Raw genomic sequence first — 21,818 nt, 5'->3', positions numbered from 1 at the left:
AAAGAGGCGTTTCGATGTCTCCCATCTTGCAGGCTAGCTCTCTAATGGGATGGCTCTCGGCCGCCTTTGGAAACCGAGTGCTTCGAGCGGGTCACCATGAGGGACGAGGCGAGCGCGCGCGCGCACCCCCCCCCCCCCACTCCGCCACGGGTCACGTTGACTTCTTACACTTCTTACACTTCTTACACACTTACACACACACACACACACACACACCCCTCCGCCACGTTTCGGTCACGGTGACTTGTTTCGCTAGTTGGTCGCCGCGATCGATTGTTGGGGAAGCTGAGGAAATAGCAGACAGCCTTGGTCCGCCTCTGCTCCTGGCCTCCCGTTCCCGCCAACAAAGAAACTAAGGGTCAGCGCACACCGTGCCTCTCAGTCCCCACATCCTTTTCGCCTTCGTCCAGTCTTCCCTTGGCTCTCGAGTACTTACTGTGGGCTCGTCCCTCCATTCTTGGGGTGCTGGAGATTCGGGTCGGGAAAGACCGGTGAGGCCCCCGACTTCTTGACCTTCACAGGCTTGTTCATGGCGCGGACGGAGGAGTGAGCCTCTCACCACAGCGGGAAAAGCAAGGGACCTCCTGAAGGACAGTGGTGAGTGGTTCCGGTCAGGAAGACCTTCACCCACCGCTCGGGCTTGGTCCTCAACTTCTCTGGGACAGGGGTGACTTTCCTTCACGTCAGGGATTCGGTCCAACCAGAGAGCGGAGCCCGCAGCCCTCTCTTGGGGCCCGGCTTTGGCCTACACTGCCTCCTGGTGGTTCTCGCATCCATCTGGGGGACCACCACACCAGATCCCTGGGTGGAGAGGACGCCACAGAGCTTGGGGGAGAGAAACAGTCGAGTTTCCGAGGAGGCAGGGAGGATAAGGTGACGACACATGGACACACCTAATGCACACAGCCGCGTATTTTCTGCTGCTGACTCTGAGCCGAGAACTAGCCTATCAGTCCAGTCAGTGTTCTCCATGCTTCTGGAATCTCACCTCTTCCCATTTCTTCTGTGCATTAATCCTACCCAAATACCACATTGCGTCACCTCCAGTTCAAAAGCCTTCAGTGGCACCTCTGTTGTCCTTAAATAGCTGGGCATTTGAAACTTTTCAGTTTTCCCCTTCCTGTTTCAGCTTCCTCATGCAAACATTCTCCCCAGTGGTTCCCAAACTGGAATGCAGGGCCTTTCAAAAATACTGATATTTGGTTCCTACTCCTACTTAGCCTGATTTAATTGGTCTGGGGTATGACATGGCTGTTAGGATTTTTACAGATCCTCCAAGTGATGATAACATGAAGCAAAGTTTGGGAAACACCCTTATTCTCCAACTTAGAGCTGCTTGCCATTTCCTAGACATTATTGGTCCTTTCCCTTAAAAAAAAAAAAAAAAAAAAAAAAAAAAAAAACTTGACATATCTTTTCTCCAATGTTTTTAGCAACATTTCCCACCTATACTTAGGAAAGACCCACACCCTCTGTTCCAGCATGCTCTTGATTTTGGCCAACTGCAAGGAATCTCTCTCCAGATGGCCTAGACACATTTTTACATCAAGGAGGACAAGCCAAGTGCAGATGGTTCAAAAGGTATCTCTAAACTTTGATACACTGACCAGTTTTCATAAGAATTTCAGAATCTTTTTGTCATATTTCCTCCTCTGTGTCTTTCATCATAGTCTTCAAAACAGTCAGATCAACTTGAAACAGTCCTTACAGTTCTTAAAACAGTCAAGTCGTTCTTTTTTAAGATTGTTTCTTCTCTTTCTGCTATTTTTATATTTTTATCAAAATTACTCCCTCTCACTGTTAAAAGAGCAGTCCCCCCTCCCACCCAATCTGTTCCCCACAGGCAACCACTTTTTCCTCTGTTAGCTGATCATTTTGATGGCTCTATTTGTGTCTCTAAATGACACTCTACTCTTGTTGGGGTTTTTTTTCCCCCGGTTTTATGCATCATCAGGTTTTTGGGTTTTTTTTTAAGATGTGCTTGTCTGAAAACCTTCACCCTCACTTACAGTTTGGCTGGGTATAAAATTCTAGGTTGGAAATAATTTTTCTTCAGGATTTTAAAGCTATTACTCCAATCACCACTGGCTTCCACTACTGCTGTTGAGAATTCTGAAAACATTCAGTTACCCATCTTATGTGACCTCTTTCTTTTTTTTTTTAATTTTAAGAAGCCTGAAAAATCTTCTTTTTCTCCCCAGTGTTTTGAAATTGCACAATGCTATTCTTTGATGTGGGTCCATTCATCCATTCCAGTGTGTACTGAGTGGGTTCTTTTAGTCCTGAAACTCAAGCTCTTTGGTTATTTAAATTATTTAAAAAAATTTTTTTTAAGTTCTCCTCCATTTTCCCTATTGTCTCTTTTTGGAAATCCTGTTATTCAAATATGGGACTTCCAGGTTGGGTGTCTCTGATTTTCCCTGAATTTCAAGTCACTTCTCTCCTTTTTTCTATCTTTCTGAGGTTTTAGTTTTTGGGTGTTTCCTCTGATTTCTGAAAGAGTTCTTCAACTTCTGATCCTTCTTAATGAGGTTTTTGGGTTTTGTTTTTTTTTTAATTTCTGATACCATACTTTGATATTTACAAGAGCTCTTTCTTATTCTGTAGGCTCTCCTTTGTGGGTGTACCCCATTCTCTTTTCCATGGTTCCATACCTTTTCTAATTTCCCTGCAAGTATTAATAGTAGTTTTTGTTTTCTATATATTGGCTCTGTTCTCTGGGTTTCTTTTTCTGTTTATATTTTTTGTTTTGTTCTCCTTGTGATGGATTTTCCTCAGATGGTTATCTGCTCAGGATTAAGACTGAGGGAACCAGATGTGCATTAATGAGAATGACTGATTAAACCATGGTAACCTACACCACAGAGAACTGAGTCATAAGGCAGATCACTGTGTAAAACTGTGGGCTAAAGGGCAGGAAATACTGTTATGTGGAGAACAGTGTTTATAGCCTGCTACCTTTAGTGTACTAAGGAGAGATGGATATTTTTATGCATTTCTTTATATTTTTGGACAGGAACAATGGAAGAAAAACCAAAAACTAAGACAAATGGTTACTTCTAATAAGGAATAAGGGCAAGGGGAAAGATAGGGAAGCTAGGGTTCTTTAAATATAACTTGTTTTAGGGTTTTGACTTTGAAACTATGAGAACCTTTAATATAATTGAAAAGTTAAGTCTAATTTCTGAAGAGTAGCTCCTAAAATGGAAACCATGCTGAAATAGACTTAACTATGTGTCAAGTGGATTGTGTAACCAAATAAAAATTATTTCAAGTGACTTTAAATCATAGTTTTATTTACTAAAGGGATATGCCCTAAGGGAAAAGGGAACAGAGAAATCTTGAATTTAACAGTCTTATGGTTACTAAGTTACAACATACTAATATTGGTATGTTTTACAAACTTTGTTAAGAACATTTACTGGGAAATATTACTTGGCAATATTTTTATTACTCAGTAATGTGTATAAATTAGAATAAGCAAATAATCAATTAGAATAACTTCATTCAGAATTAAGATTTTCAGTGTAAGAGAAAAAAAATACAAATATAAAGTCAAAGAAGTTAGGGAAAAGTCTATAATCTGAAAACTGAATTTTTTAAAATGGAGGTACTGAGGTTTGAACCAGGACCTTGTGTATGCTAAGCATGCAGTCTACCACTGAGCTAACCATCCCACACTGAAAACTGAATTAGAAATATCAGTATGAACTTGAAGTTTATTGTCTACTTCTGTACATTCTATTCATTCTTGATGTGATGGAGTACTGCTGGGTTTAATAATAGCATGGATCCCTGGCACCCAGTATGTAATCTCTAAACACCTCTCCTTTCTATAAGGAACCAGGACTCTTTAAGAAAATTTTCAATCCCCAGTTTAAAAAAAAAATCATTAATTCCATGTTGGGGGCAGAAATGTGCAAGTTGATCCTGGGATATCTTGTTGTTCTAGAAAGCAAAGAAGCTACCAAAGAATAATGGGGTTGTGTTAAGCCAATCTAAAGGGACTTCCACTGTTCAAACACGGGAACTTTAAGCATAAAAAAAAAATCATTTTTCTAATTCTATCATTCTTTCTTTTTATTTGCTGGGATTCTTCAGTAAAGAACTTTCTATCTATGGTCATTTGGTTGCTCTGAAAAACAGTTCAGATAGAAAAAGCAGGATGCTTATTTCCATTCCCTTTTATTTACCAGTTTTCAAAATAATGAGTTGGAACCCTAGCAACCAATAAAATGTCTAAATGAGCTCATGAATTGTTTTTAATACTCAGTGTCCTTTAATCACTACAATTACTTTTCTTCTTAATGTTCTACTTTCCCCTATGTGAACAGTGGGAGCCAATCATAGATGTGATCATCAGTGGTCAGTGGTGATCCACTAGGAGGAAGGATGGATCTGGCTATTTTTTTTTTGTCCCATTTATCAATCCTAACATCACTAAATGTGCCTCCTGACATGATGCAAAAGGAAAGACACAGCAACTCGAATGAAGAACTCTTATCCCTAAAATTGAATCTAAATTGAATCTGAACCTAAGTTAGTCTGTAAACTAGAGATTCTTAAACAAGGATCCATGGATAGAACTCAGGAAGTCTGTGAACAAGAACATAATTATCATCTTAATTTTCACTAAACTTAACTTAAATTTAGCATCATCTTCAATTATGAATGTAGGCAATTGCAAATAAAACATAAAACTACAATAAAAGCAGCACCTAAAGCTTCATTAACAGTGAAATCATGAATTCTTTCATATCCCATTACTGTTGCTGTGGATACCTCAAAATATTGTTTTTGCTAATACCTACTTCACAATTATGGTCATTATTAGACCTGCTGCTAGGTCTTGTTATTTAATGTGTTAATTAAAAGGATATATTATTATGTCACTAGTTGTTAAAAATATTGAGTATTCTCATTTAATATAAATAGTTTTCTTTATAATTCTATGCACTTTATTTTATGCACTTAAAAAATATCCTCAGAAGGGGGGAGGGTATAGCTCAAGTGGTAGAGTGCATGCTCAGCATGCATGAGGTCCTGGGTTCAATCTCCAGTACCTCCTCCAAATATAAATAAATAAATAAATAAATATACCTAATTACCTTCCCCTCATAAAACAAACAAGCAAGCAAACAAACAATATCCTGAGAAGGAGGCTATGGACATTGTCAATTGCCACAGGGGTCCATGGCACACAAAAGGTTAAGAATTCCCACTCTGGGTCTATCTGTGCACAGAGGACAGAGAAATACAGGTTAAAAGGACATACTGAGGATGCAATCAGACAAACCCAGTGTGCAATTGACTTGACCTCTAAACCTAAAACCTACAGGGCAACTGACTTGATCTTTAAACCTAAAACCAAAAACCAGAAGGTGGCGATAAAGAAATTAGGAGTGGGTAAGGAAAGGGTAATAATTATAAACAAACCAGTAGAGATTTAAGGAACATACTAAGTAAAGTAAGCCAGAAAGAGAAAGAAAAGTACCATATGAGATTGCTCATATATGGGGAAAAAAAGAACATAAATGCAAAACAGAAAGAGACTCATACTCATAGACATAGAATACAAACTTGTGGTTGCCAGGGGGAAGGGGGTGGGAAGGGACAGACTGGGAGTTCGAAATTTGTAGATACTGACAGGCATATGTAGAATAGATAAACAAGATTATACTACAGCACAGGGAAATACATACAAGATCTTGTAGTAGCTCACAGCGAAAAAGAATGCGACAATGAATATATGTATGTTCATGTATAATTGAAAAATTGTGCTCTACACTGGAAATTGACACAACATTGTAAACTGACTATCACTCAATAAAAAAAAAAAATGTTTAAAAAAAAAAAAGCCAGTTGGAAATTCAGAACATGGGAGTGAGATTAACTTGCAGGCAGTCAGTGAATCACTGGGATGAGAAATCTCTGATGTCAGGGTCTTTGGGTCGTCCCTCTGGGCCTGGTCAGATTAGACAATCTCCCTTCTGGAGTGTGAAAGCCTGGCTGCCTGCGTTATGGGCACCAGGAGACGTAGGGGAGTTAGGGACCTCAGCACCCACTATGCACGTGTTGACTGCTTGAAATATGGTACCTTTCTCCTCAGTTGTGTCTGATGCCCACCATTCCTGACACCTGCTCTTTTATCTCCTCCAGGGAACAGAGTCCCTTTTGCCAGGTAAGGAAGAGACAGCAAGCAGGCAGCTATGCTGAGTTGGGGTGGGATCCAGGGGTCCTGCACTTCTTGGACTTTTAACTAAGCTTCCCTATTTTTAGGTCCTTTCTTTACTCTCTCTTGCAGAAATATCTGGTTATATCAATAGTTCCTGAGACTTTTGGTGACTGTGCTGTGTAAAATGAGCTGGCCCTTCGCTCTCCCTTCTACCGGCTTACCGTGTTTTCTCTTATGTCCATTATTATTATTTCCCCCTCTTCTAACACTTTTCCGGCACCCAGGCTTTTGTTGCTATTTTACTCGCTCCAGTTCTTCCTCTCTACATGCCTTTAAGCAGCAAGAGAAAAAAAAAATTCTCCCATATGAGGGAGCCCTCAACAGGCTACCAGCAGATTTCTCAGCAGAAACCTTGCAGGCCAGGGGAGAGTGGGATGATGTATTAAAAGTGCTGAAAGAGAAAAACCAAACCCATAGAAACAGAGAATAGAATGGTGGTTACCAGGGGCTGGGAATAGGGGAACTGGGGAGAAGCTGGTCAAAGGGTATAAGCCTTCAGTTATAAGAAGAAGAAGTTCTGGAGATACAGTGTACAGCATGGTGACTGTAGCTAACAATACTGTATGGAACACTTGACATTTGCTAAGAGAATGGGTCTTAAACATTTTCACTACACACACACACACACACACACACACACACACACACACACACACGTAGCTACATAAGGTGATGGATGTGTTAACTGTGGTAATCATTTCACACAGTATACATATATCAAATCAGCACGTTGTACACTTTAAATACATACAATTTTATTTGTCAATTGCACCTCAATAGAACTGGAAGGAAAAAAAAAGAATATTAATTTGAAAAAGCAGGAAAGTCACCTGGCAAGAGCATCCATGAGTCTCTCTCCTCTGAGTCTGTGGCCTGTCCCTTACTGTAGTGTTTTCAGGGTCAGAGCCTTGCCCCATATATCTTTCTTCTTTTCATATATGGTTGTTTGCAACCACATACAAGCTCTTCTCCTTTAAAAGTGTCCAGGAACTCATTTCAATGACCTTGAATAACTGAAACCTGATAGACAGTCTAGGGAACGGGCAGATGGCAGGCCAGAGTCATCACTGTCAAACACATCATGAAAACAAATGACTATTGAGTCACTAGTGGCCACTGTATCAAGTGAAGATTACAGATCCAACCCAGATAGCTAACCACGTAAGAAAGACAAATATTTAGATAAATTATCAGGGACATAGAATATATAAATAAATGTCAGCTGATTTTTTTTAAGGCAAAAGCCAAGGAGAGGAGGAAGTACAATTTATTTTCAGTCAACATTTATGTAGCACTATTTTTTTAAGTCTTTATGATAATGTAAGTTCTCAAGAGAATCTCCTAAAAAGAATATTAATTATCTCCACTTTACAAAAAGGAAAACTAAAGAAATGAAAGGTTAAGCAGTTTGTTGTACAACCAGCTGGTCAAAGGGCTGAGAGTAGAAAAGACAGATGAGCTCAGAATGGACTTGGCTGTGCTTCTTAGACCGTGAGCTCAGTCCATCCTGGATTCTGGTCTGAGGCATGATGTCCCTGGAGACCACTGAGGGCATTTACCCATTCGTTATGCATGGCACATGCCTAGAGACAGAAAGGTCTACATGACAGGAAAAACCACAATAGGAAAAATCCAGGCAAATTCTGTTTTTCATTTCAGTTTCAGTATAGCTGATCCTTAGCATTCTGAGAGTATCAACTAAGTTTCATACATGGCACTAATCTATCTTGGTAACACAGGAGGAGAGGCCGTATGGACTATGTACGGTCCAACCTCAAGACACAGATACCTACAACCACAATGAGAACTGCACCTTCACAGTAATGGATACCCAAATTGTAAATAAACCAATGAACACGCTCATTTAAATCCATGCAGCTACAACACACACACACACAACACACACAAACACACAGAATATACTGTCTTGGTTTCCCCACTTTGAGCACAGCTGTTCACATCTGAACCCACTGACACACCATCCAACCCCCTGCCCACAGCAAGAGCTGCCCCTCTCAGCCTCTGAGGCAGTCCTGCAGAGGCAGATACATAATCGGTAGGCTTTATTCTCACAGTCCTGACCACTGACTACATTCACCTGGAAGGGCCAACCAGTGATTTGAACTGGAGGTTAGAGTGGACAGCCAGGGCAACTGGTAATGGAAGCAAAAGGTGGAAAATATTGCAAGAGAACAGCCAGTCCAAGTCATCAGGTAGAAACAGAGATGCACAGAGTGAAGGCAGTTGGTTGGGAAAGCCGTGGGAGTGATGGAGACAGAAAGAGAGAGACAGGGGTGCCATAATATTAGATCACTAGTAAATTCTTGTCAACAAAGGTCAATGAGAACCAAGTTATCCTGAGGAAGCATCCACCCTATTCCTGCAGGAGTCCTGGCTGAAAGGTAGTTTCTGCAAACCTGTGAGTCTTACCTCCCTTGTCACTGCCTGTGACCTGATGATAGACCTAGTAGTGGGCTGAATCATGGACCTCCCCAAAGAATATATTGAAGTGCTGACCCCCAGTGCCTCAGAATGTGACTTCACATTCTGGGGTTGTTGCAGACGAAATTGGGTTGTTGTAGATGTAATTTGTTAGGGTGAGATCATACTGAGGGAGGTGGGTCCCTAATCCAATGGTGTCTTTATAAGAAGATGGCCATTTGAAGACACAGAGACACAGGGAGAGGAAGGCAGAGATTAGAGTGATGTATTTCAAGCCAAGGAGAGCCAAGGACTGCCAGCTGTCACCAGAAGCTGGGAGGAAGAAATGAAACAAATTTTCCCTCAGAGCCTGCATGAGGAACTAACTCTGCTGACACATTGATTTTGTGGGACATCCACTCTCCAGAATGACAGAGAATACGTTTGTTGTTTTAAGCTGCTCAGTTTGTGGTGCTTTGTGGTTACAGCAGACCTAGCAAACGAGTGCAGACCTCATTATCTGAAGGAACCCAAGTGCATCTCTGTCCCAGATGCGTCAGCCCTGGCCAGGGGCTGTAGAAGACTCCAGGACACTGGCTCTCCTCTGACCACGTCCCTTTCTAAGGGGTGAGGAGTCTCCTGGCCCAAAAGAATGTGCCCTTCCAGAGCCCACACCTTTTTTGTAGACCATGATCTGCACCAAATTTCCCTGTCCAAATGGCTCTGAGCCATTTTTTGGGTCTGGCCAAGCCTGGTTCTTGCGTGTCTTGACAGGGGACCAAGCTTCTGCTGTGCACACCTCTAAGCCCAAGAGGTGGCCATGGGTGGCTGTTTGCCAGGAGCATGGGAAGCTGTGGACAGAACTTAACTTGTGGGTTGGGTGTCCACACAAACATTCTCCTTGTGCTGTAGGACAGAGATGGCACTAGGAGGAGGAGAGGGCGGGCCGTGGGCTGAGGATCTCCATTTGGACTATGGCCCTGGTCCCCATGACAGGCAGGGCTAGACCCCTCATTCCCATCCTCACAGACCAAGATTGATGTCCAAAGGCTGGGCATGTTCTTTCACCACTATCCTGGCTCCTCATGCAGGTCCTGGCCACAAGAATGGTCTGCTGCCTCCTTCCTCCTCCTTTGCTCTGATCCCTGTCTCTGCAGAGGTGGGACCTTTGATTGGCCCTCTAAACCACCAATCTCAGTGGCTGGATCAGCCCTGGTGCCCCCTCCCTCCCTCCTCTTCCTTACCACAGGCTGCATGGGCTTCTTAAGAACCCTGGCCCATACCTGTAGCTGGGGTGGGATGTCAAGGCAGGGGTTATAGGTTCAGCTGCCCGTCCAGGGGCAAGGCAAGCAGCACACTCAGCGTGTCTGGCCAGGGGTCAGTACCAGGGAGAGGTAAGGTCTGCCACAAACCGGGACATCAAGGCTCCTTCTAAAGTAGCTCCAGCTGATTGTTCCATCGAGAATACGAGCTTGATGTCAAAGATCTTTTTTTTAAAAAAATAGAAGCAAGAAATCTTGATTTTATTATGTCAAGTTCCTACCTAACTAATTCAAAACTTTACTACAGTGCCCACCAAACAAAACCCAGCCACAGAGGCCAGAGAGGTTGGCAGGGAGTTCCCCTACACGTCGTTTGCCCTGACCTCACTGAACTCCAGGCAGTATGAGGAACTAATGTTGTTTTCATGGGTTATTTCTGCAGCCTGATGTGGCCCTTCCCCCTCTTCCATCTGGTCAACTCCAACGAAAGTGTGACTCATTGCTGTCCTCATCTCCCATGTAAGCCTGGTCGGAAGTCCACCCAGCCCCACCTCCCCGCATTCACCACTTCCTGCTCACTGCTCCTGATTCCCTGTTACAGCCCTTATGCTTTTTTTTTTAAACAACAGTTTACTCATCTACCCCCTAGACAGGGCACACCTCAAAAGCTAGGATTTGATCGTGTTCCTTGTGTGCTGCCAGCTCCCTGGCACTTAGATGACACAACATTTGTGGAATGAATGAATAAACAATACATGTCAGTAATGAAAAGGACATCACGAAGCCGCTGGGTATAGTTCACAGTTGGTATTTGTGACAATAAATGCATCATCTTAATAAGTAAGAGTGGGACAAAATAACAACAACAACAACAACAACAACAACAACGTTCAGAGGGATTGTGCCAAGGGATTTATTTGTACTGGAACTGGGAAACCCATGCCCATGAGGCAGGGGGAGGAGCAAACCCAGAAATTAAAGTAAAGGCTCAAAGGACTGCAAGCCCTGGTGGGCTCTGACGGTAAGGATGGCAGGGGGCGCCAGGAAATCGGCAAGTGAAAGGCAGTGATTGTAATGGAGGGTTCTTAAAGGGGGGCTGTAGGGTAAGGGTTGTGTAGGGACAACAGGGGTGGTGGCGTGGGAGGGATAAGGAAGTGCTTCCCGCACCCTGACGACAGCGACGGGGCTGGTGAACGGTTTTGTTTTCCCTGGGCTGTAGGAGCGCCCCGGCTGGTTTCGGGTGCGCCACCGTGAGGCCAGAGCACGCAGTTCAGCCCCGGCGGAGGGTTCGGGGTTTGCCTCCACGAAGTGGAAACCGCTCGGGCTCAGCACGCTTAGGGACGCAATTTCAATGACATATAAGCACCGTCCACCTTTGTCTCTTTACATCTGCTGAGGTCAAGCAAAAGGAAGGCTGCTGATCTCACAATCAATCATGCCCCCCCTGAGGCTTACTCCTTGTCTCCTGTTTTCCTCTTAACTAGTCTGTAAACGCTTTCGGGACAGGAATAATCTTGGCTTCCCCTACAGGACTTATACTCTGCAGGTGTTTTAAAAAAATAATCTCTGCTTAGTGCATTTAGATGAAGATGCTATCTTATAACAAGTTCGTTTAAAGCTCCAAAAACAAGTGAAATAAGCCAGACACCAAAGGGCAAATATTGTATAATTCTACTTGTGTGAGGTACCTAGAATATGCAAATTCATAAGAACAAAGTAGAATTGTGGTTACAAGGGGCTGAGGGGAAAGAGGTAGAGGCGCTGTTGTTCAATGGGTACCGAGTCTCTGTTTGGAATGATGAAAAAGTTCTGAAATGAAACAGTGGTGATTGTGGGAATGTACTTTATGTCACTGAATTGTACATTTTAAAGTGGCTAAAATGGAAACTTCACATAATGTATATTTTGCCACACACACACACACACAGACAGCCTGTCTAGCTTTATTAATAGCACACAAAATAGAATTTAGGTCAAAAAAACGTCGAGAGGGCCACTTCACTATGACAAAAGGTACCAGTCATCAGGAAGAATTAATTCTAAATGTGTATGTACCAAGTAACTACCTCCTTATGTATAAAGCAAAAGTTGTCCAACCCACAAAGAGATATTCATAATGCTGGTGGAGATTTTAACAATGGTGTATTAGCAACTGGTTAAAAAATTCTCCTACCCATCAGTACCAGAAGACTCGTATAAGGATGTTTTGTGGCAGCATTATTCACCATAGCCCAAACTAGAAACAACCTAAATGTCTATCAGCAGTAGAAGGGATAAATATATTGTATTAGATTCATCTAATGGAATAATACACAGCAAAGAAAATGAACTACAGCCTCATGCAACATGGGTCAATTTCAAAATGTAATACTGAGCAAATGAGGTCAACATAAAATACTACATACTGTATAATTCTATTTATGTGAAGCTTAAAAATATGCAACACTAAACTGTTTTGCTTAGTTTTAAGGATGCATACTTATGTGGTAACATTATTTTTTGAATGCAAGAAAATTATGTCCATAAAAGTCAGAATTATGGATATCTCTAATTGGGAAGGGCAGCATTGTGACCGGGAAAGGGCATGTGAGTTGGCAGGGGCGGGAGCAGTTAAGTGTTGGTATAGACTTCTAGGGTTTTAGCGAAATTTTATTTTGTGTCCCGGATGATAGTTATATTACAGTCTTGACAATGTGAATAGAAAATCAGAGTCCCCTAACTCTAACCCCAGACTGGATGGTCAGAGGGACTAGGCAGTAGATGTGGGAGGAGGGACAAAATCAAGGGTGGGGTGGAGCCAAGAGACACTGGTGAATATTGACAGAGGACAGTTTAAGAAGAGAACCAAAATCAGCAAAAGTAACCAAAAACAATGATACAACTATGAAAAAGTGAGGCAAGAAGGAAAGGAGAAATGGGGTGGCATGAATTGGCTAAGTCTGTATATATCATAGTAGGCGATAAAGAAACAATGTCTAGAGTTGATAAGTGGAGTTAATGATATATAGAAATACATCTGAACCAAAAGAACTAACAGAAGATAAAGTTACAAGTGGTTACTAGTACAGCATAGCAGTGAAGGGGGAGAGGAGTGAGGACACCAAAACTTTTTATTATGTCTTTTGGCATTTTCTGATTTTTTAAAGCCATTCATATGGACCTAGAGATTATCATAGTAAGTGAAGTAAGTCAGACAGAGAAAGACAAATATCATATGACATTGCTTATATGTGGAATCTAAAAAAAGACATAAATGAACTTATTTATAAAACAGAAAATAGGCAAACAACAAGGTCCTACTGTATAGCACAGGGAACTATATTTAATATCTTTAATAAGGTATAACAGAAAAGAATCTGAAAAAGAATATACATATATATATATAAGAATATATATATATATATATAACTGAATCACTTTGCACAAAATTGTATATCAATTATACTTCAATTTAAATAAATTAATTAAATAAAACCATCCATAGACCCAAGGATGCAGACTGAAAGGGAGCATTTGGTGAGGTGTTTTTTTCTCTGTGTACATGTGCTACGGGCATATGCCTGCGCCCAGCACCATTCAGTAAGTAGGCCCTGGTTGCCAAGGAAACCAGCTTTTCACTGATACCAATGAAAATGATGCTCACCAAGCAACCTTCCTCTTGAGCCATGCTGCCTTCCTGAACTCTCTTGCCCGTGTGAAGCTGTCCAGCTGTGGGAAGCTTACACCTGCTATCTCTCACTTCCCCCTTTGTGGCCTGGGACACAGGCGAAGGGGGCTATGCCAGTCAGGATGACCTACTGCCCTATTCTGTTACCAGCAAACCTGCTCATGAGAAATGAGTAGCAGTCGTCTTTTAAGTGATATTCACCAAAGCATAGAAGAGAGTAAAAAAAAATTACATTACTTTTCCCATACTTGCATCATTGACCCCAGGGGGAGAGCAGAGACACGACTGTTTAAATACTAATTATGTTGCAGTATAAATAACATATAGTAATGTACAGATCTTAAGTATGCAGTTTTATGTGTTTTGACAAATATTTACACCTGTAGAACCAACACCCCAGGCAAGACAGGATACTTCCATCAACCCAGAAAGTTCCCTCTTGGACCTTTTTAGTCAATAACACAGATACAGACACACACACAGACACACATACACACACACTCCTCCCTGGTCTCCCTGTGTCCCTCTCCTCTCCAGGCAACCACTCCTCTGACCTCTATCACCATACTATCACCATAGTTTGGATTCTTTTTTTCTTGACCTTCATGTAAATAGCATGTTCCCTTTTGTGTCCAGTTGTCTGGTTTCTTCTGCTCAGGGTAAGGTTTTTGACATTCATCCTGTTGTTCTGTGTATCAGTAGTTTGTTCCAGATTAGTATTTCACCATATGAACAGAAAACATTTTGAGTATCCATTTTCTGTTGATGGACACTTGGTTTGTTGCCAGTTTTTGGTTTTTATGAATAAAGCTGCTATGAACATACCTTAACATTCAACATTCTTGTCACATACGTTTCGTATCTCTTGAGTAAATAGCTAGGAGGGAAACTGTCGAGACTTGGGGCAGGTTTACGTTTAACTTCATAGGGTAGTCAAATTTGACTCTCTTTATGTTGTGGTAAAATACACATAACAAAATTTATCATCTTAACCATTTTTCAGAGTACAGTTCAGTGGTATTAGGTACATTCATACTGTTGTGCAATCATCACCACCATCCATCTCCAGAGCTCTTTTCATGTTGCAAACCTGAAATTCTGTACCCATTAAATAATAACCCCAACTCTCCCTTCCCCCAGTTTCTGACAACCACATTTCTTTCTGTCCTATGAATTTCACACTCTCTGTGTTAAATTTGACCCTCTAATGCCTAATCAATAGTAGTTGTCTTCTTGTGACTGGCTTATTTCATTTAGCACAATGTCCTCAAGATTCATCCCTGTTACAGCATATTGCAGAATTTTTTTCCTTTTAAAAGCTGAATATTATTCCACTGTGCATATATACCACATTTTGTTTATCCATGCATCCATTGCTTCCATCTTTTGCCTATTGTGAATAATACTGCTATAAACTTCAATGTACAAATCTCCCTTCAAGTCCCTCTTTTCCCTTCTTTGGAATTGCCAGAAGTGGGATTGCTAGATCATATGGTAGTTCTATTTTTAATTTTTTGAGGAACTACCATACTGTTTTCCATAGTGACTGCACCATTTTACATTCCCACCAAAAGTATGCAAGGGTTCCAATTTCTCCACATCCTTGCCAATACTTATTTTCTGTTTTTGCTTTTGTTGTTGTTTTTTAGTAGCCATCCTAATGGGTGTAAACTTGATTCATTTTTAAAAACATTTCTGGTATGGAACTTTCAAACATACATAAAATATGAAAGACCCCCAGATACATACCCACAAGCCTTAACAATTATTGACATTTGATCGCGGGTAGGGAGGGACGCTATAGAGAAGGAAGGACATACCTTCTTTAGAGTAGCTGTGAAAGCAGGGACAGAGATCTGTTTAGAACTGTCAAGTAAGGACAGTATTTTGCAGGCTGCCTGACCAGTAGGAATGAATCACTGGTGTCCAGTCTTTCTGCCTGTGTTCAAAATAAGGAATAACAGTCAAGTATACTTGGTAAAGAAGCAGCAGAGGAAGATCACATCAATGGACCATAAAGGAACCCTCACCATCACTTAGCCCACACATACCCTTTCTGCATGTACCTTTCATATTCTAACTAACATGATCTTTTTATAGGAGGAGGCTGAGGCTCTGATTTGTCTTGGTGACTCGTGTGATTCACCAGAGGGAGACTAAACCAGATGCTGTAGGTAATACTTACTCTGACAGTATTAGTGAGCTGGTGGGCTTTCCTAGTTATATTATATGGGAACTTGAGGAATCCAAGCTAAGCACAAAAGCCAGAACTTAATTCTCCTTCAAGCCACTGACTTGCTCTTAAATTAACGTCCCCTTGAGTAGGAAACTCCTGAAATGAGTTCCCTGAATATCTGCAAGCAGAAGTCAGTTATCCCTGAGCTGGGACTTGCCTTTTCCCTGCCAGGAATCATGGGATCGGGAATGACACGTACCCCCTGTATTAACTATAATTTCTTATTTTCTGTATTCTTGGTCCTCTGGCATCTGGAGCCTTGCTAGCCCACAGGAGAACGCCCTTCCCAGGGCTGGCTAACTTCTAGACCTAGCAAACTACTCTCCTCTGAGCAATGCCTTTCATATACAAATCAGTTAATCCAGAGCCTGTAAACTGAACCACCTCCTCTATTTGACTCGTACATTCCAGGAGGCAATAGTCCTCTGCCCTAATCATCCCACAGCCAGGTACCAGACAACCAGAGACAGCCCCAGTATCCCAGAACCAGCTGAGATTATTGAAACTAGCCAATCCTAAACCTGCTTAGTGATATAACCATACATAAAAATAATTAAGAGGAACAGGCTATTATGTATAAAATAAATAAGCTACGAGGGTATACTGCACAACACAGGGAATACAGCCATTATTTTGTAGTAACTATAAATGAAATATAACCCCTAAAAATTGTGAATCACTATGTTGTACACCTGTAACTTGTGTAATATTGTACACCAACTGTACTTCAATTTAAAAAATGAAAAAAGAAATAATTATTTCAATTGACTTCACAGAACAGTATTTTTGACTATACATCCTTAGTGGAATACATTGTAAAGAAAACCAGAACTGCACAGAAATCTCAGATTAATTTGGCAATCTTACTGTAATTTTACTAAATTATTTTAAATGTTATTTTAAAAGTATTTTATGTATACTGTAGATAAACATAAGTTATTATGCTAATATTTTAGAAACAAATATTTTAAACAAAAGAAAGGAAATACCACTGCAAAATCAAAGAAGTTAAACAAAAACTCTACAATGTTAAATTTGAATTGGAAATACCAATAGGACCTTAAAATGTGTATTTCTTAGCTCTGTGCACTGGAAAGTCCTAGAAGCAACGATGGCCAATGAACAACAAGCAACACCAACATTCTAGTGGTGACCAGTAACTACCATTCGCTATTTCAGGGAACTGGGGCCCCTAACCAAGTATGGGGGAGGAATGTAAGGTGAGCTGGAACACCTTACGCAGGAATGCATGGACGAGGTCAGAGGCTAATGGCATCATGGCAAAGGATACAGGAGCCAACTCAAAGAAGCTCCCAGTGGTCAAAGACAGGGCAACATGAGCATCAAAAAGGACAATGACTGCAAAGCAATTGAAACAATTAAAAATATAAAAGTCTACAGGCTTATAAAGAAAAATTTTTATTAAAATGTAGAAAGTCCACAAATGAAAAAAAAGGAGACACCAACTCCTAATTCTGAAAATTAGTAATTAAAGGGGACGAACTAAGTACTGATTCTGTCTTCAAACTATGTAATGAAGGCCTACTAGTGTCAGGCACTGGTCTCAGTACCAGAGACTCATCAATAGAGCAAAATAAATTGCTACCCTCATAGATCTTATCTGTGAATCCTTGGCAGGTTGCTTAAAACTGTATTTCAAGCTAAGTAATCCCAGTTTTTATGGAAAAGTTCTACTTTACGGAAGAATTCCAGCTAATGAGTGTAGAAGGCATGATAGAGTTAGAAAAATTACTATGTCACAAGTCCTAATGAAATAATGGATTCAGGCAACAATGATCAACAGATCAAAACCACTAGGTGGAAGGCTGACAGGGAGCCTGACAATGGCAGGATCAGGCTGCGACCACTGGAGCCCACTGACCAACCTGAGCATTACTAAGCCTGGGATGACCAGACAGTCTGTGACCCTGATGTCAGGTAATAAGAAGTACAAGGACCACCTTTGCAAAGAGTCACAGTTGTTAAACCCGGGTCTCACCAAACCTTTAGAAGTAACTGCAAGACTACACAAAACGTGGAGAATAAAAGAACACATTAAACAACACAACAGGGAAGAAATCAGATTAAATCCAGCACGTGGGACGTTCCATCTAACAACTGACCTGGTTTCTCCAACAAGACAATGGAATGAAAAAAATGGTGAGCAGGCAGAGGGACTCCTCTGGATTAAATGAGATTTAAAACACACAGCAAACAAATATGGTGTGTGGGCACTGCTTGGATACTGATTTGAAGAAATCAGGTATAAAAGGTCATTTTTAAGAACAATTGGAGAAAACAAAATACGGACTAGGCATGAGGTTTTGTCAAAGAATTATTATTAGGTTTGACAAGCATTGTAATTATAGAAGAAAATATACTTGCTTTTTTAGAGATGAAATAGAAACTTCAGGGCTAAAAGAGGTGTGTCAGTGGCACAGCACAGCATCCACATCAGTCAAATGAGAATTCAAGGCAATAAAAGGCATAATATAGGCCTTAGAAGCTTATTTTTATATTGATAATAGGCTTACTGTACAATGAGGATTGGTTAACTACTAAAAAAAGTGTAGAACTATTCAACTCAAGAATATGGAAAAATAGATTGAGAAAAAATGAATCGGAAAATAGGAAGAATGAATTAAAGAGAAATAAAAGCAGAAATCAATGAATCAGAAAATAATGGCACTGATATATAAACACAGAAGCAAATTCTTTGAAAAGGACAAAAAACTAAAAATCTGTAGTGAGGCTAATTAAGAAAAAGAGGAAGCCCGAACATTAGGAATGAAAGAGAGAGTATAAACAAAGATATAGAGGACATGAAGTAAACATGCTATCAACAACTTAATAAATTTGAAAACCTTAATTTAATGGAAAATTTCCTGGGAAAATCCAAAAAGTTGGAATTAACTCAAGAAGCAAAAGACATGAGGAAATTGAAAAATTGTTAAAGAACTCCCTATAGTGGAACTTGTCCCATTCTTTTCCGACAAGTTTTTTTCAAACCCTCTACAAACAGGTACTATGTAAACTATTAAAACTGTTTCAGAATACACATCAAAATGTGAAAATTTTATAATTTTGTTACATATCTAATGTGTCAACAAAAATCAGTTGATCTAAGAAAGAAATGGAAAATTTCATCCAAGGTAAATCTGAGGTTTATAACCCAGAAAGAGCATCTCAGAAAGCTCTGAGAACTGTTCCACCCATTAGAAGTCAAGGCACTGTTCCGTAAGTTTTTTGAGACAGAGGGCTGTACATCAAATGATGTGTTATCGACAATTTACATAATCCAGATCTAAATACCATGTGACTACTTACAAGATCAAGAAGGAATGTTATCTTTAAGGAGTTGTCTTATTGATGCTACGAGACTACTTACTGATTGCTGTTTATGGTTGAGCAGATATTTCTGCAGACGGAGAAGGTTTGGTCCAGACATAATGCAGATACACAATACACAGCGGGCTGGGTGGAAGAAGGGGCCAAAGTGCAGAGAAAGTCTTTTTATGTTTACATTTTTCTTGTCTTGCCATAAAATCTGAATTTTATTTCACAAATGTTAACAGTATGTTGAATTCTAGATTTCCCAAAGCATTCTGTTTAGCACTGAGAGATATCCTGTCTCAACCACTATTAGCCATAACCAAAGTGCAAGACTAAGGATTCTGGGGTCCTTCATCTGGCAAACAGGCAGCTCCTTAAAAGGAATGAAGAAATGAGGCCAATCTGGTAATGACAGCAAGGGTGGAGTGGGAAAGGAGACAGGAGTCAGGAAACAGCTTTCATCCTGGTTCTGCCGTGTAGAATAACCTTAGCCTCTCTCTGGGACCCAATTTCTTTACCTGTAAAGGAGTTGGGATAAATGATCTTTTTATGGAATCTTTAACATTCGGTTCTGTATGTTCTGATTTCAGGAGAAACTCTGATAACAGGTGCCAATAAACCCACCGGAATTTTTTTTGGTGGAGGGAGGTAATGTAGGCTTACATATTTATTTATTCTCAGAGAAGGTACCGGGGATTGAACCCAGAATCCATATCATGCTAAACATGCACTCTACCACTTGAGCTATACCCTTCCCCGTGGAGTGGTTTTGAATACCAATGGTTGCTAGCCACTGAGAGAGCTGGTAGACAACTTTTGGTGTGTCTGCCTAGCCCAAACTATTATAGTCGCCCTTTTCAACCCACCCCAACTGCAGGGCTGGGGTCCTGTAGCTGTGTTATATACCCCTTTTTGAGAAAAATCATCTTTCCAGTCATAACAATGTTCTCCCATTAAAAAAATATACATATGAGCAGGGGACGCTGGTGTTCAGAGAGAATAATAAAGCTAATGTGCAAAGAAGGCATAGACAAGATCCATGATTATAGGAAATTTATCTGGCTTGGTTATCTGAATCTCCAGTGCCAGACCAGCACCTGGCTCCAGTGAACCTTCGTTAAGAACTGTTGAATGGTGTGTGTGGGGGGGTGCAGCTCAGTGGTAGGGTGCATGCACAAGGTCCTGGGTTCAATCCCCAGTACCTTCATTAAATTAAGAAACCTAATTACCATCTCCTCAAAACAAACAAAAAACCTGCTGAGTGAACACTGAATTCAGTTCCCCTAAATGGCATCCATAAGATACTCCTGTATTTCTCTACTCACTCCCTTGTTTCCCTTCAAGCCAGTGTGGTTTCCTACAACCTGAAAGCCCTATCAAACACATTATGGGACCCTTTCCATCATAACCATCACTCATCATACGCCTGGCCTCAGGGAAGACATCAAAGACTGGACTGACACAAGTTCCTTCCCGGGAATGTGGAATTGGCACATGGGGAGACTGGGTCAGGCCAATGGCCCTGGAGTGGGGTTGTGATGGGGAGACGGGGAGGTGTGCAAGGCTGGCTGTAAAGGGATAGGAAAGATGCAGAGACGGGAACTGACAAGGGTGGTTCTGAGAGACATCTTCCCCCTTCCCATTAGCCAAAATGAAATGGCAAACATTTGGAGGCGATGAAATGTTTTGATTGTGGTGTTTCATGCATTTGTCAAAACTGATCAAAATTTAAGTATGTGCAGTTCATTGTACTTCACTGTACATCAGTAAAGTTGTAAAAACAAATGTGGAAAGTGCTTAAGTTGAACCCTTTCTGTTATTTTATAATAACCAATAAAGTTCCAATGATGGCACAGCACTTAAGGAGGCCCTTTGTTATGACTGCTATTTTGGACTGTGCTTAATATCAGCACTTTTTTATTTATCCCAATGCCTTCTCACCCCTCTTCACCCCTCTCAGCCCTCACCTATCCCCACTCATGGAAGTGAACATGTAATAATAAATAGTAAATTGTAATAGCGTAACCAAGTTGGTGAGCTCTAATAACCACTAGAACTAAAATGCAAGACCTTACATATTTCTTGAATTTATCAAGCTTTTACATTTTAGTCTTCTCTAAGTTCCTTCTAGGAGTTAAACACTGTAAATTATTTTACCTGGATTATTTTAATCATAGGGCGTATCTGCCTCTATTCTCTACAGAACTAGTAATTGATAACGTAAACCAGTGTTATGGCTTGTTAAAGTTACCCACGTAGACTGCAACCGCTTTTAAGACAGGATCAACTCGTGTATCGTGAATCCCCAGTTTACCAGCAGTGTCTACTGCAAAGCAGAGCAAGCAGGGGGAGGGGAAGGGATAAAGGGTAAGATGTAAGATGTAGTAGGATGAAAAAGGGCCTGAGTGGGTACAGACCATGCAGGGCCTTGTTTAACGACCCACAACGACCATAACGATCCATAACGACCTTGGATCTCATTCTAATGGTGATACTAAGCCACTGGAGGATTTTCAGCAGAGGACTGGCATGGTCTGATTTATATTTCAAATAAGGATCACTCTGGTTGCTGTGTGAATAATTATCAGGGAAGTATGGAAGCAGGGGGTATACCAGAGAGTACCAAGAGAAATGGGTGCACATGTTCACTGACAGATACTGAAA

General features: G+C 40.9%; 1 protein-coding gene across 1 annotated transcript in view; it reads right to left on the bottom strand.

The window, feature by feature from the left end:
- Positions 1–918, bottom strand: part of TRANK1 (tetratricopeptide repeat and ankyrin repeat containing 1) — a 79,817-nt gene extending 78,899 nt beyond the window's left edge. The window contains 1 exon segment of the mRNA XM_032459269.1: positions 437–918. Coding sequence (XP_032315160.1) covers positions 437–531 — 95 coding nt within the window. The 5' untranslated portion in view covers positions 532–918.
- Between the last annotated feature and the right edge of the window lie 20,900 nt (positions 919–21,818).

The sequence above is a fragment of the Camelus ferus genome, chromosome 17 (assembly GCF_009834535.1).
Source record: "Camelus ferus isolate YT-003-E chromosome 17, BCGSAC_Cfer_1.0, whole genome shotgun sequence".
NCBI classification, from domain to species: domain Eukaryota; kingdom Metazoa; phylum Chordata; class Mammalia; order Artiodactyla; family Camelidae; genus Camelus; species Camelus ferus.
Note: the sequence above shows the minus strand (reverse complement) of the source record. Positions and strands in the feature narration are given on the sequence as shown.